At 37.9% G+C, this 17265-nt stretch overlaps 1 protein-coding gene and 1 pseudogene across 1 annotated transcript; both read right to left on the bottom strand.

The window, feature by feature from the left end:
- Positions 1–867: 867 nt before the first annotated feature.
- LOC114731575 (protein FMP32, mitochondrial-like) lies at positions 868–2378 on the bottom strand (annotated as a pseudogene).
- A 2390-nt stretch (positions 2379–4768) lies between these two features.
- Positions 4769–11257, bottom strand: LOC114731571 (zinc finger CCCH domain-containing protein 19-like). Its single transcript, XM_028918777.1, is given in 11 exon segments — positions 4769–6057; positions 6060–6679; positions 6778–6932; positions 7653–7723; positions 8134–8184; positions 8268–8327; positions 8431–8558; positions 8662–9577; positions 9709–9896; positions 10273–10352; positions 10625–11257. Coding segments are annotated over 11 exon segments (3822 nt in total). The 5' UTR covers positions 11020–11257; the 3' UTR covers positions 4769–4899.
- Positions 11258–17265: the final 6008 nt, after the last annotated feature.

Here is a 17265-nt window from a genome sequence, read left to right as displayed (position 1 = left end):
AAATCGGATGGATGTCATAAGTTGGTGAGCTAATGAGCTTCGTTTGAAAATTCCCAGCTCATCACACATATGCATAGAATGAGACAAGCCCATTATCATGAAAATCAGTGTCCCACCTGAAAACCTTGATAACACCCCCCTACCAAAGACACCGCTCCTGATGTATATTGCGGACATATCAGATGCTCCTTATTACAATACCGATACTCTTCTGATTGTTTATAAGATAAAAAGAAAAAATATCTTTTGGTCCTATTTATAAAGTATTGAGAAAATTTTTTATATAGATATGCAATTTTACCTTTCATTTATTATTGTGTGACTTTGTTTAGATGAGGTGTAATATATATTAAATAAGGATAAAATTGCAAAGTTATTAAATTTTAAATAAGAGTTAATAAAGTTTAAGGGTTTCCTTAGTTGTGTGAAAACATGTTAAAGTGATTTATAAATAAGACAGACTTGTATTTCTTCCAATAGGATTCAAAAGTACATGTACAGAGCACTTCAAGGCGGAGCTTAACATTGGATTAACATCCTGTTGATCTAGAATATGAAAAATACAAGTTGGTGAGAATATAATACAGGTCGCCTCATCTAGAGAATGTACAAATGAAGCAATTATTCCAAATAAATGAGCAAAAGAATATGGAAACGAAGAACGGGCTCAAAAAAGGTCCATTTGGGAGCCGCCGCTACTTTAGCTCAGCCACAACCATAATTGTATTCAACTCTTCGTCTGACACAACATGAGTGCAACGTCTTCATAATTAAAATTCCAACTCTTTCAGGCCCTCAACCAATATTTATGTTTTTTTTAACCTTTGGCGACAAGTTATCCAAATTTTAATTGGATCACAATCTTGTTCACATCAAGATGCGGACAACAGCGAGGCCAACCGCAGATATGCAGTATTTTATCACATCATATTTCGCTGCTTCCAGTGTGCTCTCAAGGCATGAATCTCCTGAACATTATTATATTCAAGAAACATAAAATAACTATTGCGTGTTACGCAGATGACTATGAAATGTATTTCTCACAGCCACATGTTTGCTTACTCTGTCAAGTTGTTGGTCAGGTTCGAAGTTTCTGCACTCTGATTGGACAGTTCCTCCCTAATTCTCCTGCATTTACGAAGAGAAGAAGTAACACATCAGGCATAACAATGGTAAAGAAATGGTATTTCAACCTGACAAATTCTATAATGCTTCACTAGAGAGTAAAGACTATCTACATATTCTGGTCCTTAGTTCTCAGTTCTCACCCCTTCTCAAGGTTCAAATCCAACCTCTGCCCAGCAGTGACTTTATCTATCTCATATCTGCATCACAACCCATAAATTGAAGCATAAAGTTGGTATGCCATACCCAGGGACATAGAAGTTAGTTAATGCCAAAGACTTAAAAAAATTATCAAACAAACCTTAATTCACTGCGCATCTTCTCTATATCATTTCGAAGTTTTTCAGTCTCATTTGCAGCAGAGAAAATGGTTGCCCTGCATCATAATTACTCCTCAATAAATAGTTAGAATAATAAGCAGCAATTTCGTGTCACAACATAATTAGGTGCTAAGATGGAGCTTCCTATTCGAAGAAATATCATGAAGGAATAGGATATATCACTCCAGTGACCGGATGAGAAAACCCTCAGGAAGATTACAGTAACTGTTCTCAGATCACTGCAAACTAAAAAAAAAAAAAAAAATTACTTCATCTGCAAGCACCATGGTTTATGGATACCTGAGAGCTCTGCACTTCAGATTTGAATTTGGATAGCTTGGCTTCTTGAGTCAGTTCATTCTTGAATCATACCGAGGAATAAAGAAAAGAAATAGATATCAATACATAAGTGAGCCAAGCATCCATTGACTATGGGATCGCACAAGGGGAAGGTCGTAAATTACATCAGGTCATCTTACTTTCTGCATTTCTTCTTTAGATACAAATGATTGTGATGCATTTTCAAGACTGTCATTCAAGACTTCAGTTATAGCAGCAGTTATCGCTTCAGCTTGCTTTGAGGGGTACACCTTGGCCTTCTAATTTTCTAACCTAAACAGAACACAGCATTCGCGTAACGAAAACAACAACATCATTCTTAAGAATTTGATCTGAGGAAATAAAAATTAAAAATAAGATGAGTTTATATTATAATTTACAACTTACAATGGCTAACGTGTCAATAAGAAATAACCGCTTTCCGCTCGATTTTACCAGCTGAGAATTTCGCCTGGAAAACGCAGCAAAAGCCCATGAAGCTGCTCCTTCAAATGAAAATGGTGCTTTCGAATTCACAAGTTTTCCTAATCCATTTAAGGCCACTGAATGGGCTCCCAATTGCCCCATCCACCTAGAAGCCGCAATCGCGGCCATCAGATTCCGCCAAAAAAACACCAATTATCTTCATTCTCGTAAAATCCCAACAAATTTTAGTTGGCTGCTGCTGCCTTCACTGACAACTATTCAAACGAAGCACAGGATCACCAAGTTGAGAAAAACCATTCCACGATTCTTTAAACAAGATGAAAAAAAGACAAAATATTCCCGTATCGTTCGTCAAGAGATTTTCAAAGGCGAAAACCATTCAAGCTCGAATCATTGTTCGAAAAATCTTATTGCTTACTCCGTCTTCCATTTTCTTGGCACATAAGGAGCAACTGAAATGAAAATTATTACAAGATTTGTTTCTTTCATGTGTGGGAACTGTACCATTATAGCAATGGGAGACGAAAGGATGAGATCAAGGGTGATGGATAGGTCCGCGCCTCAAGCCAAAGGCAATGCAAATAATTTTAGGAAAAGCTACGATCAAATGAATTTTTATTTGGGGGTAAAGAGAAAAATTTCACAGTTGCTGCTTCTTCCAGAGAGTCAGAGACCATCTCTGAACAACATCAAGAATATGATTAGCATCCGTGGAGGATTAAAATAGCGTTTGAGATTGGCTTTCATTCAGCGTTCGCGTTCCTTTAACCTGGAAATGTACGGTTTACTGGAATTGATAATTCTGGATTACCCAATTTGTGTTGCTTAATAAGGATTCTCCCCTTTTTTCTCAATCGTCCAAATACAGTTAATCTAAAATTGATTTGTGTTTCGTAGTTTTTTAAATTGAGAAATTATGATGCTACTCCTCCGGTTTTTAATATAACACCCAATTCTTGAGTTGGTTTTGGTCCTCAATATAAGACTCATTTATCATATTTATCAATTTTTTCTAAATTACCCTTATAGATACTCCATCAACCATAATTAAGTAGAGGAAAAAGAAGGGGTATTAAAAAAGATGATTATGATATTTTAGAAAAAAATGCGTCACATTTCTTATAATTAACTAATTTACCTAACTTTTTTAATCTAATCAAATTAGTTAAATGGGTCTTATATTAAGGACTAGAGGGAGTACTTTAAAAAAATCAGAATATCTGAAAACGTGTTGAAGGCTAGAATATGAAAAATAAACAAGAATATATTTTTCAATTGTTGAGGTAAGTGGCAACTACTAAGCTAACAGTTTTTGAGAAGTGAGATTTGAGAGAGAGATTAGCGGAGCTTCGCTTTGTCTTTTGGGTTCACGAAAACATTATTCATAAATTGAAGCAATCTATAGTTTTCCTCAGCCATCCACGCAAAGAATTTTTGAATACATTGCATTCGGCTGATTCTGCCTTGTGCTTTTGTTCTCCATTTTTTTAAGGAATCCGACTACATTTGATTCTTTAATACAACTTTCCTACCATATTTCTACAGCCTCTCATAAAACATCATCAAAAAAAGAAAAGAAAAGAAAAAGGAATCATACTTTTTCGTTATTTTTAAAATTTTTTATAAAATATTATTTGCGAGTTGCATTAGAGAATAAGATTCGAACTCGAGCTACATGAACGATTTCCTCTATTTTCTCTTTCCCTCCTGACTTCCAACAGACATGCGAATATGCCATGCCCAAGTATGTCCCCGAAACATTCTCTCCCCTGTACATAAATATAAGTTCTCTTTGTTTGAAATTTTAAACTAATCATTTCATTTTCATCCCTTCTAAATATATGTTATCATCTCTAGTTTTTAATATAAGAACTAGTTGATTAATTTAAATAATTAAAAATAGTTAAATTAGTTATTTGTAATAAATAAGTGTTATCTTTTTAAAATATCCTTATTAATCAAGTGCATTGACTAGAACTATCATTATTATAAAGACTGTTTTAAAATAAATGGATAAATATGAAAGACAAAGTAGATTAAAATTTTATATTTATGACCAAAATAGAAATCAAACAAACTCTTATATTAAAGATCGAATGTAGTATTTATTATCTCTCAATAAATTTTCATTTATTGCTTTCATGTACTCTCTTTGTAAATAAAAATATAATTAAAAAAAATATGCATATATCTTATGCTTTTATTGTTTTTAACTATATTATTCTTGTAACAAAAGACCAGGGAGTAATCAACTAAGGAAATGTTCTCAATTTTCCATTCTTGGCTCTCACCTTCGTTAAATTACTGATCGTCGTTCTTGACAAATTTTGCGAGAATAACTTTAGGACAAGAATGAAAAATAAAACTGAAAATTACTAAACCTCAAATAAAATGTGATTTTCGAATCTTTATTAAGTCTTGACAATATTAAATTTGCAAATTATATTTCAGTTCCTTGCTTCCGAGTACAATACACCGAGGCGTACGTCGAATTAACCATCCATTCATAATTGACATTTAACAGAACGATCAAAGGAAAGTATAAGATGCTACAGCCGTTTTCTAGAAAAAATTATGCCACTTGACTGTTACTGTCAAAGGTTAAATTACAACAATTGGAAGAGAAGCTTCCCATTATGTTAATGCTTACAAAAATTTAAACGTTACTAATGCCTTTTGGATTCAAAAATCATGGGTGCAAGTAATCACATGATGCTCCCTTCTTACAGTACCCACTTTCGTAAAATTTACAAATTCGCTGCCCTCTGGGCGGAGGCCTTTGGGAGCCTCCATTTCCACCACCGAATGGTTGTCTGTTCCAGACATGTCTACCCCTACTCATATCCCTACCACGAGGAGAAAATCGATCGTTGCCATGTCTAGATTGGTTCCCCCAAGCGCCTGCGGTTCCTACGGATGTGTATGAATTTAGGTTCCTGTTTTCCTGCACTGGACCCTGTCCTACTCCCCAACCTGTGTTTGCATTTCCTCTATTATCCATCACACCCCAGCCCAAGTTTGTATTTAAATGAGATGCCTCCCAACCACTTCTGCTGTCTTGCCCGATTCTCCAAGTAGCATCTGTAGGCATGGCCCAGGCTGCTGTGGATGGAATTCCTGAACCTGACCTCCATTGACTACCTGAAACATGATTCTTCGTGCCGCCTACTTCAGAACTTCTGCTAGAATGCCCTCCAGAGATTCTTTGATGGTAATGTCCCTCTGGTTGGCATAATGGTACCTCTGGCGCTGTGGATTGAGAGTTAAATTGTAAATCTCCTGTGGAGCTCAGTGCATCCCCTTTACCTGCATCAGGCATTGGGCTGAGCCCCTCTGCAGGGCTGAGGCCATTAGAACCCTCAGTCAATTCCTCACCACATTTCATGATCGATGTGGGAGATTCCAAGCCACCGAGAGATCCCATTGCCTCCATTTCTGCCAACAGATCTGACACTGTTTCACCAAATGAGCCAAAATCATTCGGTTCATCCATCATCGCCTGCCACGCAGATGTGTTACAGGCTGGATTGGAAGGGGAAGAATGTGTTAGTTGACCACATATTGACGATGGAGTAGCAGTACAATCGCCAGCAGTTTCAGCTGGCTTCAATGAAGATGCGGAGACAAGATTGGAGTCCCATTCCTCAATAGAAGGATTAGGCGGAGCTGGCGAACATCTTCTCCACTCAACAGTCACTTCAGGAAGTGGTGTCCCACCACCAGCTAAGCTGGAAGCAGTACTCCAGGAACGTTTATTTTCAGCAGACTGATCCGTATGTTCAGAATGAGTTGGCTTAGAATTATCGCCAGGCAACTCCAGAAAACCAATTTGTGAGTTTTTGGTGATGCTTTTGTTGCAGGAACAACGGTAGATGTAGAGTCCACACAAGTTGAGGAGCTGGTTACAGGAGTGCAACTTGGCAAATCAATATCATCTTCGTTACCCTGCACAGCCTTGATCCCTAAGGATAGTAGCTGACTACTGCATGGCAATGAAGCATTTTTATAACACTTCCCGCTTAATACATCAGTTAACAATATAGAGTCATCTTGTTCTTCAGTGTTTTTCCATATTCTGAGATCAGACGGGAAATGCCCACTTTCATTCCACTTATACAACGACAGCAAAGAAAATGGTCCCTGAATCTTCCCAGATGGATCCCGGTAGTGCCATACCTTATCAGTTGCAAGATCATTAAATGGCTGCTCATTTCCTGTAGAGAAAGGCAAGGATGGAGGGTCCGAAGCAACAGCAGATGACCCTGACGTTGCCACTACTAAATTATTGCTATCGCCATTTGCTGTGTCACTTGGGCTGGTCTGGTTCTTCACTGTACATGTATTCCCAATCTGCTCATGAGCAGTGACCAAAAAGTCTAGTGCTCTGCACCCACCACCCTCACTTCTTGGAGAACTAGGCTCCCTCTCTCTTCTATTAAATCCAGAATTTTTAGACTGTATATTGTCATCTACATCGACATAACCACATTTACCATGACTTGAATATTGTCTGGATAACTGCTAAAAGAAAAATGAAAGCAGGGTCCACATAGAAAATGAATTTTACCTTGCTTCCTTTCATCTGACTTTTCAGCATCGTCATCAGAGTCAAACATTGAGTCCATATTTGGATCAGAGTATACTTTCGGAATTTCTTGCAGCCTTCGCTGGCGTTCCTCAGATGAGTTCAGTAATTGCAACTTCTCCACACACTCTCTCAGCGTGCAGTTTGGTCAAGGAATACTAGACTAACTTATCCATGTATTTGGCACATCAACAAGGCAGAAAAAGGTGGAGAAGAGAATGGGTAACTAATATCTAAAAAATGAGCAAGTTGCCTTGGTTCCAGTTGATAGGTCAGTTAAATAAATCCGTAATTGAAAGGGGATTTCTTCTAACAATTAACCCTAGCATACATATAGGAGGAAGGTACCATTTGTTAGCTAGTTCCACTTAATCATATTGAATATTTTCCCATCAAGGATCAATTTAAGTTGGGCAGGGGGCCAATATGGCAACACATTAATACCTGGCCAAACCAAGGAACAACTATAATCCTAAACATGTTAGTTCAGAATTAAAGTTACACTTGCATCTAACTGAAGTATTGCGAAAAAATAAATTCAACAGCACAAAGAAGGGTCAAATGCAATATGCAGATTAAAAATGAGGCCAGATAAGAAAAAATAATAAATAGCTCAACCTATCATACTTCTGAATAGCTAGCTGGACATGCTTGTTCAGAAGTCCTACAATGGTAACCTCCAATCATCTAAGAATTGCTAATCCGCCTAAATTATCAAGCATTCATAAACATATTCGCCTATGCATGATGAATAAACGACAAACAAAGCAAGCGTTCCTATTACCCACTGTCTAGGCTTTTTTTTTTTTTGGGGGGGGGGGGAAGGAAGGAGCAAAGTTATAGACAGTAAAGGATATTCTTTTCTATGTCCCTTTTCACTTGCTCTATCACGAAGATCGTTAAGCTGCAGTATCTCGCCTTCCAGCAACTAGAACAGAGAGAACAGAATTGTTAAAAATAATGCCATGTTCTAACGGTATTGCTTCATACTCCAACCAAATTGTCAGGACAAAATTACAACATGACCGTGCTTGAATACATATAATTAGCAGATAAGAAGAAAAGGATGCAAATTCTGCTTTTAGAATAAGAAAATTTCCAATCAACTGAATGCTTTCACAGGATTCACATGCGAAAACCAATTCTAAAGTTGTAGTGGCATGGGTAAATGCACAGGGTACTCAAAACTATTCAGATCTGGGCAACAAAAAAATTAACTTGTGCAGATTTTCAGTGGAATTCAGGGTTTCCTTTAAAACTTAAAAAAGTAAAAATGAGCGTTGATGATGAAGAACCACGTTACTTGAAGAGCAGTAATGATAAGGAGGAAAAGCTTACATCATTAACTCTCATTGCCTGAAGTGTCAATGCCTTGTCCAGAAGCTCTCCCTACAAACGATCAAAACCGTTGTCTTAAACACGAATAAAAGACAGCCCATAATATGGAGAGTTGATATAATATACACACTAACCAGAGTCAATCTTTTTGAAAACCCATATTTTATGCTCTGTCGTAACCGTTTGCATTCATCCTGGACACAAATAATCAATAAACTAACCATTAGAAAGACCCAATTAAAAAAATTGCAAAATTTAGAGATTCCACTGAACATAAAAAGAAAATATCTCATTCACCTCAGAGAAATCCTGATCTGAAATCTCACTTATTTTTATGACCTCTTTCTTGTTTAAATTAGAAATTTCAAGCACAATGCCTGTTGTTCTTGAGCCAATATTGTAAGATTCAGCAATACTGGTGGTACCTGCACAGAGGGTATGTGACTCGTAAAATTTCAAATCATTTACTCATTACAAATTTACAAGTGAAAATTGCCGTTAGAATCAGTGTCTGTTTAAGTTATTTACCTATGACATGTACAAGCCTATACATCTCTTGCTTTTGATCACTGCTAGAGACTCTTATCCGCACAATTGAACCAACAACCATGTCTCTAAAGTTCTCAGAATCGTCAATTAGATTCTCCATCTGATTCCGCCGCACATAAATCAAGTTTACATTGTGAGCATTTATTGCAGCATACGCGTCCGGATTATCAAGCAGCACTTCAGCCCTTTTCCGTGTTTTCTGTCTCTTATCATTGGCCACAATTGGCTGATCATTACCATTGTCATTAACCTCCATCTGACTAGCAACATCATCAATCGGTCCTGACCTTATAATGTTGGCAGAGGCATCATCTTTTATAAGAAAATGAGATTCAAGAAGCTTTAACATTTCAAAATGACCTACACGCTCTCTTCTGAACAAATTGACTAGTCTTGAATCACAAACAACTTGGCTTTTCTGTTGAGGATCACAAAGATTGTTTTTCCTTATATACTCCAGCAAAAGAGCCTCAACATCATGTTGAGATTGGACAGATGTATCGCCATTTTTCATATGTGCAACAAACTCTAAAAGCTCCCTCGATGCCCATTTTGTGCTTTCAGCCATAGATGCCTCTTTGTCACGAGCTGAAGTGTTCATATTTGGGCAGTCCTCCTTATTAACAAGCCTTGGCTGTCTATTACAATGGTTATTCTCTAAATTATTTGATTCTATGTCTATACAGGAGTTCTCTGACCCAGAACCCTTGTCATCTTTATGCATATGAATTTCATGAGGCATTTCTAACTTAGAACCATTAGCAGCAGCTCCTTTCGATGGATTTTTAGCTCGAAGGATCTCATCTAACGTTAAGGATAGTTTCTCTTTCAAGTACAGCCAATACACCTTGAAAAGATACTCCCAACTGCTTTTGTCATCAAAATCCACTTCACACTGTACAAGTGGCACAAAGAAGGAAAAAGAATGAAAACAAGACCATCATCATTACAACGAGAAAAACCCGCCAGCCAAAAACAAAATCAATAGTAAATGAGATCAGCACAAGAGTGGAAGTTTAGCGTTACCGTTTCCTTTTTTCCCTGTGCACTGTTCTCAATGAGCATTATGGTCCTCATGCATATCCCGCACAGACCTTTATTCCCTCTGACACAGAGAAAATCGGTGCCTTTTATACAACCCTTGCACAAAGAATATGTACATGTATAGCACATATAATGGGATGCCTTCCGACATATGCTACATATATGCCAACCTGAATGGCAAGTAAATTAAAGAGGTGAATAAGGAATGCTATAAAAGATCTGAACTCATATTGAATTAAAACTGCCAACCTCTCTTAAGCGCATGCATGCGTATCCAGTGATTAGATTGTATCAAATGAGATCAAAGAATAAAAAAGAAACATCATTGAAGATTTTTAATTCAATTATCTATCATCTACGACCAGAAATATTGGAAGCAGAAACAGGAATAAGCGACCCACGCATCGGAACTTTTAGGATACAATTCCGATAGCAAGTGGAAAGGGTTAGGGAAATTAGATTTATTGGATTGGTATTGGGCTTCAATGAGAAGTTTCCAGCAGTCCAGCAACATAAAAGAAGAGTGTAGTTTATGAAGCAACATACCGCAATTCCATTTGGCCTTGGAACGGAAGAATGCCTCGTCTCGCTTGATACAGGCGGGGTGGTATGCTTTAGGACAACCCCTAAAAAAGAGGAAATAAAAAAAAAAAGAGGGAGAGGATGAATATAAATGAATAGATAAAACGACATGAGTGATTACAATTGAATGAAGCACAATCGTCCTTAATTACGACCCAAGAGCCAAGGGTTGTATACTGAGAAGCACGAAATTAGTTTTGCAAGTGACCATCTGGAGTTATTAAGCACTTTGGCGAAATTAAAGTTTGGCTCCATTATTTCTCGTATTTCTCTACGACAGACCAATCCGTAAACTATCGGGATCGCGATCACTCACCGGCGATCACAGAGAACAAGGCTCCCACCATCGAAACAGATGAAGCAGACATCCTCCTCGTCCCTATTCTTCTTCAATGGCGGTTCCCTAGCAGTACCCCTGGCCGGCCGGCCTCGCTTCCTTTTGGCCGAGCTGCCGTCCGCAACCTTCACATCAACCTTGAGTTTCATGTCGGGCAAGCAACCGTGCTGCGTCACGGCCACATCAGCATCGCGGTCAAGTGCGACCGGAACCGGGAGAAGCCGGGAATCCTGGGCATCCCCGGCAGACCGGCAGGGATCGACGGTCATCAAGTCGAGAGTCGGGTCAGAACGGTCAAAGGCCGGTCTTTGAGCGTCGGGAAGAGAGGGCTTGTCCATGGGGGAAGCCGGCAGGAGGTGGAGAGGCTTATCCATAGGAGATCGAAGAGGAAGAAGGAGAATCGATCAGGAAATTGGGGGCATAAGCGAGGGGGAAGAAAACCCTAGTGGTTCAGGGCAGCAACGGGGGCACATGGAAATGGACTGTGATCAGATGTGACAAGGCACTGTTTGTTTTGTTGGTAATTTCGTGTCAGAACCCATGAGTGGGGACTTTTGGATTGGCTCAACTTCAATGCTGGGAGGCTCCTCCAACGCCAAATATCAGTTGATGCCCACCTTGAGATTTCCCTTCCTTTTTTTTTTTTTAAGTATTTAATAATTCTGGGAAATAGGCTTGCTTAATGGCTTTGGGAGTAATAACAAGAGAGAAGGAAAAAAGGGGCAGTGGAAAGAGGGGAGGCATTTGGACTTTAGAAGACGGAAGTGAGAAGGAAGCAATGTGAAACGTCAAACGCGGCTATCGGGGAGTTCGATTCTGCGTTGGGCGAGCACCACGTGGTTAGTGGGCACCGAGAAAAGGTGACCCCATGTGGGATCCACCCCCCTCCGAAATTTGTTCAATGCCTAAAACATGCCCCCCTCCTTTCTTCGCTACCTGCTCTTCCCCAAAGAATAAATAATTAAATTAAAAAAAAAAAAAAACGGCCACTATTTTTGCGTGTCGCGGCGACGCTAGATTCATTCACGCTGGCTACCGCCACAAAGGGGATGTACCGCATGGTGGGGTCCACCGCATTCCCTCCACCACCACGCTTCCCTCTCCTACTTTCTCACTTAACTTTCCTTTTGGCGGTCCGATCCCCTGCTAATTACTTTTAATTAAACTTTTCATTCATGCTGACCTTTTTCCCTCATCTCCTTCCTTATCATAAAATAAAATTCAAACAAGTGCCTGATTCTCAATGGCGGCCGCGTCAATATTTAATGTTTTCCAACTTAACATTAAATAATCCTATTGAACTATTGGTGAATAAATGCTGAAATTCGCCTATTTAGGATTAAGACTGCTTAGGAAATAATAAAGAAAAATGATTTGGAACTCATGAAGAGGCTTGGCTGATGTAAAAAGAAGGGGGGAGAGAGAGAGGGAGAGCATGTGTTTGGATGGAGATTTAGCGGAGGAAGCAAAGCTGGCATCCATGAGAGAGAGAGAGTGATGTGTTGGGAGAGGATTTTAATTTGAGAAAGCAGGGTGATGTTATCAGTAATATACACTTTTGTTTTGCTTTGACTTGTCAACACATGTCTGCATGTGTGTCGTGTATGAGATCCTAGGGGCGCCAGAATGTGATCCTCGTTGGTATAAATATTCCGGGATTTGTTCTTCCCATGATTCTCGTTTGACCCCCAAGCACTCTCTCCCTCCCTCTCTCTCTCTCTCTACTTCGGCCTCTCGAGTCCGGGCATTTTCATGTCTCTCAGGCCATTTCTTCTCCCTTCTGCTTTTTTGTTTCCCACCATCTCCCTCCCTTCCTCCTTTAATATGTTATACTTCAACTTATTTATTAAAATCTCTTGTTTTTAATATAAAGCTCAGTTAATTAACTTAAAAGATTAATAAAGCTACTAAGTTATTATAAAATATTTATATTAATCTTTTTCTCCACACTGACTTGATTTACTTATAAATTGATATATGATCTAATGATACGTATAAGTAATTTAAAAAGATTATATAACATGTATTATAAGTAAGTAGTTTAGTAAGTTAACCGCGTCTCATGTTAAAGATCTCCTTTTTTTTTCCCGTTATACTGCATATTTAGTACGTGTCCAGTCCTACGTATTTGTTTGCTTCTTTGGCTAATTAAACCAATTAGTACGCCCTGCTTCTACTCATGCCGTTTAATTAATTCATACGAATGGCTTTTAGAGTTTTTGACTCGAGGGACATGCTTTCATTTCTTGTCCAAATGTGGTTTTAAAAACAACATAATTGGTAACAGATATTAGCTTAGATGTAGTAGAAAAGGTTAGTTCCTGGTAATATCGTGAATCAAGATTTGAATTTCTATTTGGAGAAATATCCATATTTAGTATCTGACAGTATCTCGAATAAGATTACTTTAAACTAAAAAAAAACTCATGCTTATAAAAAAAATGCAATTCTGCTTTCAACGCGCTCATTCTTAATGCAGTCCTTATTCATATTTTCCACTTTACTCTCGCGAATCTTGCTTGCACGTAGACTTAAGGGGGGTGTTTGGCATTCTCAAAACCGCGATTTCAGAAGTACGTTTCCACAAAACGAGGTAACCTCCTCCACATATTTACTCCGTAATCCGTAAAAGCACTTCTAAAATTATGGTTTGGTTTTTATCCGAACACTCCCTTAATCCTTTTTTATTACGGTGAAAATGACAGGAAAAAAATATCAAAATAATGTATTTAAATAAAATTTTGAAATGTGCAAAAGAGCATGTTTGTTCTAATCAGTTCAATCTCTCAAGTTTAGAAAATATGTTTTTAGTCATTTAACTCTTTAATTTTAAATAATAATTTTTTATAATAATCATGATTATTTTGAAAAATTAAACTTAACATATCAACAACGTTTATGAACGTTTTATTAATATTTAAGATATCAATATTATTAATTTTTTTAAGGGATCAAAATAAAATTTTACAGAAATTAAAGAACTAAAAATATATTTTTAATTTTAAAATGTCAATGTTTTTACAACATTTCCTGACTGAAAAATAGTCATACCAGCCAGAGAGAAGAATTTTTGTGGCAAAAAGTTGAAGACAGGGTTTGGTATCACCATATATCAGATACAACAAATTTGTAATTGAGCCATCAAACCATTTGGTTAAAATAATACAAAACAACTAATTAAGTGTTAATCATCCAAATCACAATAATTTATAACATTCTATTAACCAATCACCGTGTCCAACTGACAATTTTCAAAGTCGAATGGTATAATTTAAAAGCCATTATTTCAGGATATTTCCAACACTTTAGTAATCAGTCATCATACCCATTTAGCAAATGACAAAATGTCTAGACATAATCCTACTCTGGGATAATTTAACCTAAAATTTCTTGATATTTATGATGCTTTATCAAACATCTACAGCACTTTATTTCACGATAACTTAATTAGCGTGGTGCCGTGTTTCCAAAGTTCCAACAATGAAAGTCATATTAATGATATTTAAGAATTTGGGCAATAATTTATAGTTAAACGTTATTGATATTAAAGATAGTTTTCTCCCCCCCCCCCCTCCCCCCAAAAAAAAAACAACTCAACACTCCTATGCGCTTTAACGTATCAAAAAACAAACACCTAAGACACGTAAGTCCATATGATATAACGTCATTCACAAAAGTTATCAGCAGCGTCGTGATGAGCCATAGTTTGAAGTAGACTAATGTATTCGACTATTCAACTAGCATGGCGCTTAAAGTCAACAGATTTTTGTTTGGTAAGGATAAGGACTCATATCGTAATCGCCGACGAATTAGTTCAACACTAAAAGATGTTTGGTAACCATTTGCAAAACGAGACAAACCCCTCTACATATTTATTTTGTAAACTCTAAAAACACTTTTAAAGTTATAGTTTAGTTTCTATCCAAACACTTTTTTAATAATTACCAAAAAGATAAAATTATAATTTAGTTTCTATCCAAACACTTTTTTAATAATTACTAAAAAAAATAGTTACTCTCATTTTGAGATTTCCTTCGCCCGGAATCGATTCCGGGTCTTTCGGGCGAGAGCCGAATATCCTAACCGACGAGACTACAACGGATTGGGTGACAGCGCTGGCCAACTTAATAATAATAATAAGGACAATTTAAAGCCTCATCTTCTCCCACAAACCAGACGGGGTTTCAGTGCAGCCATTCCTCGCAATCATCTTGCCATCCGTTGCAAGCGTTGCGGTTTCCTTTACTCAAGACAAAATCCAAGATGAAGGGAACTAAAATCGTTTGAATGATTTTGCTCTCTTTGAAAAAGTCCATCTGAAATTTCCATTTTCTCTAGCCTAAATCTCCATCGCTATTGTTGGATTATCCGTTCGATTGCACATACTGTTAATTTCACTTTTCATTTTCACAAGCAAACCCGATTGCTTGTTGTTTATTTCTTACGTAGAAGAGGCTACCTCTGATTGTGCGTTATGTCCCATACTTACCTTATTCATGCCTTATTTCCAGTACTTATATTCGTCTTTTTGTCAGTGTCGTTCATTATTCCTCTTTCTGTTTCAGCCAATGATTCAGTATTGCTGGAAAATAATTTGTAACAATGACACTATGTGGATTAAGGGGTCATCCCTCGAGATGTCTCCAGCCACCTCCTTCTTGCTTGGAATCACTACACTTCCAGGACGCATCCTCTTCTGGGGATGGGAAGCCTAAGCTCATCGAGAGCTGTACTTTTCTGATGGACTCGAACCTAATATTAGGTTGTGCAGGGCTGAAAAATAAAGGATACATTTTTCTCCACCTTGTCTGGTCACAGAATCAATTTGGTGGCATCAAGAATACTTGTGCACTATCTGGAAAATTCAGTCGGTCAAGAGTGCCGCCCCCATGGATGCTTCTTACGGTGATATGACAAATGAGTCTCCTGTTCACCACTGCTTTTCCAATGGTCCTTTAGCTTTAGATCTCGTTATTATCCTGAAGACTTCATTGCAAAGGCATGGCCCTGTAAAACTGGGATGCAAGCTGGCGGACCCATCGTTTGGCCAAAAAAAGAAAAGAAGTTGGGAGGACCTATCTCACTGGATGGGAGAAATGTATTAAGAAAAAAGTAGACTGACTTGTAATTTTTTGCGACCCTGGTAAGTGTCTGGTTCTTGTCTAGCTGTAAGGCTAAGAGCTTTCTAGTGCCGCTGTTCATATCGTTCACTTGAGTTGAAGCCAATTCGTCCATCTCGAAATCCTTAAACTACATCACTGAGTTTTTGGACTGTATAAAACTGCACCAGGCGACAGTATCAAAGTATGGATATTGAAGCAGGTAGGTGAGGTGGCTGTCTCAATAAAAGGGGAAGTCGTTTCAAACATGAGAATTTTGGCAGAGTTGGTGGTAGATGGTGCCATACAGAATGGCATAGGATGAGTCTTCTCCCTGTGTTATCCCCTCTTTTTAGACACTGCAATTTTTGCTCGTGGATTCATTACTCAAGGAGCTAGGAACTCGTTACTTCAAGAACATGTGGGGAACAAGCCAAGTGTGGATGCTGTTGAATCAGCACATTTACAAAATTATCATGCAAAAGATGAACCCAAAGAATTGACTTTAGAGAAAAATGAGAGAAGTAAATCAATCTTGGGTAATTCAGTCTGTCAGAAGCAGATTCTAAACTCCATCCCCGAAGTTCGTGGCAAAAGCATCGATTTCATTCTTGTTACTTGGAGTTGTCAGTGTTCTTCTTGGGACCGAGGAGGGGCCAACGCTTGGGTTGCTGATGTCCTCGGACGGCCGCAGCGCATGATGGGTATGTGATGATGATGTGACGCATTTCCAAATTCTACTATCATAATCCAATAGTGTCTTTCTGGAAACACATTTGCCGTTGCTAAGCATATCAAAATCAAACATCAACTGCTATGTCCTGAGTGGGCAGATATTTGTGGCCGGCAGCGTAATTAGGAGGTTCCATGACGGCGTAGGAGACCATCCAGATCGATAGAAATGGTAACAGAAAAGACCAGACAGGACGATAAGAACCCACTTTTGTCCCTCTCATCTTCATTGTCACGTGCAGCGATACGTATTACCTACCTATCCCACATGGGAAATTCTTGACTCTTTATTGTGACGAGGTATTTCTTAAAGGAATAAATTCACGTGGCAGTTGGTTCTAATTTTGTTTTGATAGCTTCGTAATTAATCACGTCTCCACAAAAGGCCGAGAATTATAAAATTAGTTTTGATATGGGAAGTCTATAAATTAAACATGCAAGAATCCGCCCGTTCTTGTTTTTTCTATTTTAAATGATTTTTTGTCAAAAGCTCTATCTTCTCACAAATGTAGCCTCAATTTTCTCCAGCACATTTGAGATTTCAAAGTCCCATTCAAATATACTCAGTAATCCATCAACACGCGTACTGGCCCAGAAAAAGCGGAAAAGGGGTTAAAAAAACTCCCATAGACTCAACTGATTCTTTTTATTTTAGGCTAAATGATTCATTTGGTCATATAATTTCGTATAAGATTTCGTTTCTTAACTTTAAAAAATATTATTTTAATCCTTTAATCCTGAAATTTTTTAAAAAATAATGAAATTAAAATCTCAAATGTTGATAAAACA

Source organism: Neltuma alba, unplaced genomic scaffold (assembly GCF_004799145.2).
Source record: "Neltuma alba isolate B1F8T4 unplaced genomic scaffold, ASM479914v2 tig00012837_pilon, whole genome shotgun sequence".
In the NCBI taxonomy this organism is placed as follows: Eukaryota; Viridiplantae; Streptophyta; class Magnoliopsida; order Fabales; family Fabaceae; genus Neltuma; species Neltuma alba.
The sequence above is the reverse complement of the archived record's forward strand: the minus strand, read 5'-3'. Positions and strand labels throughout refer to the sequence as shown.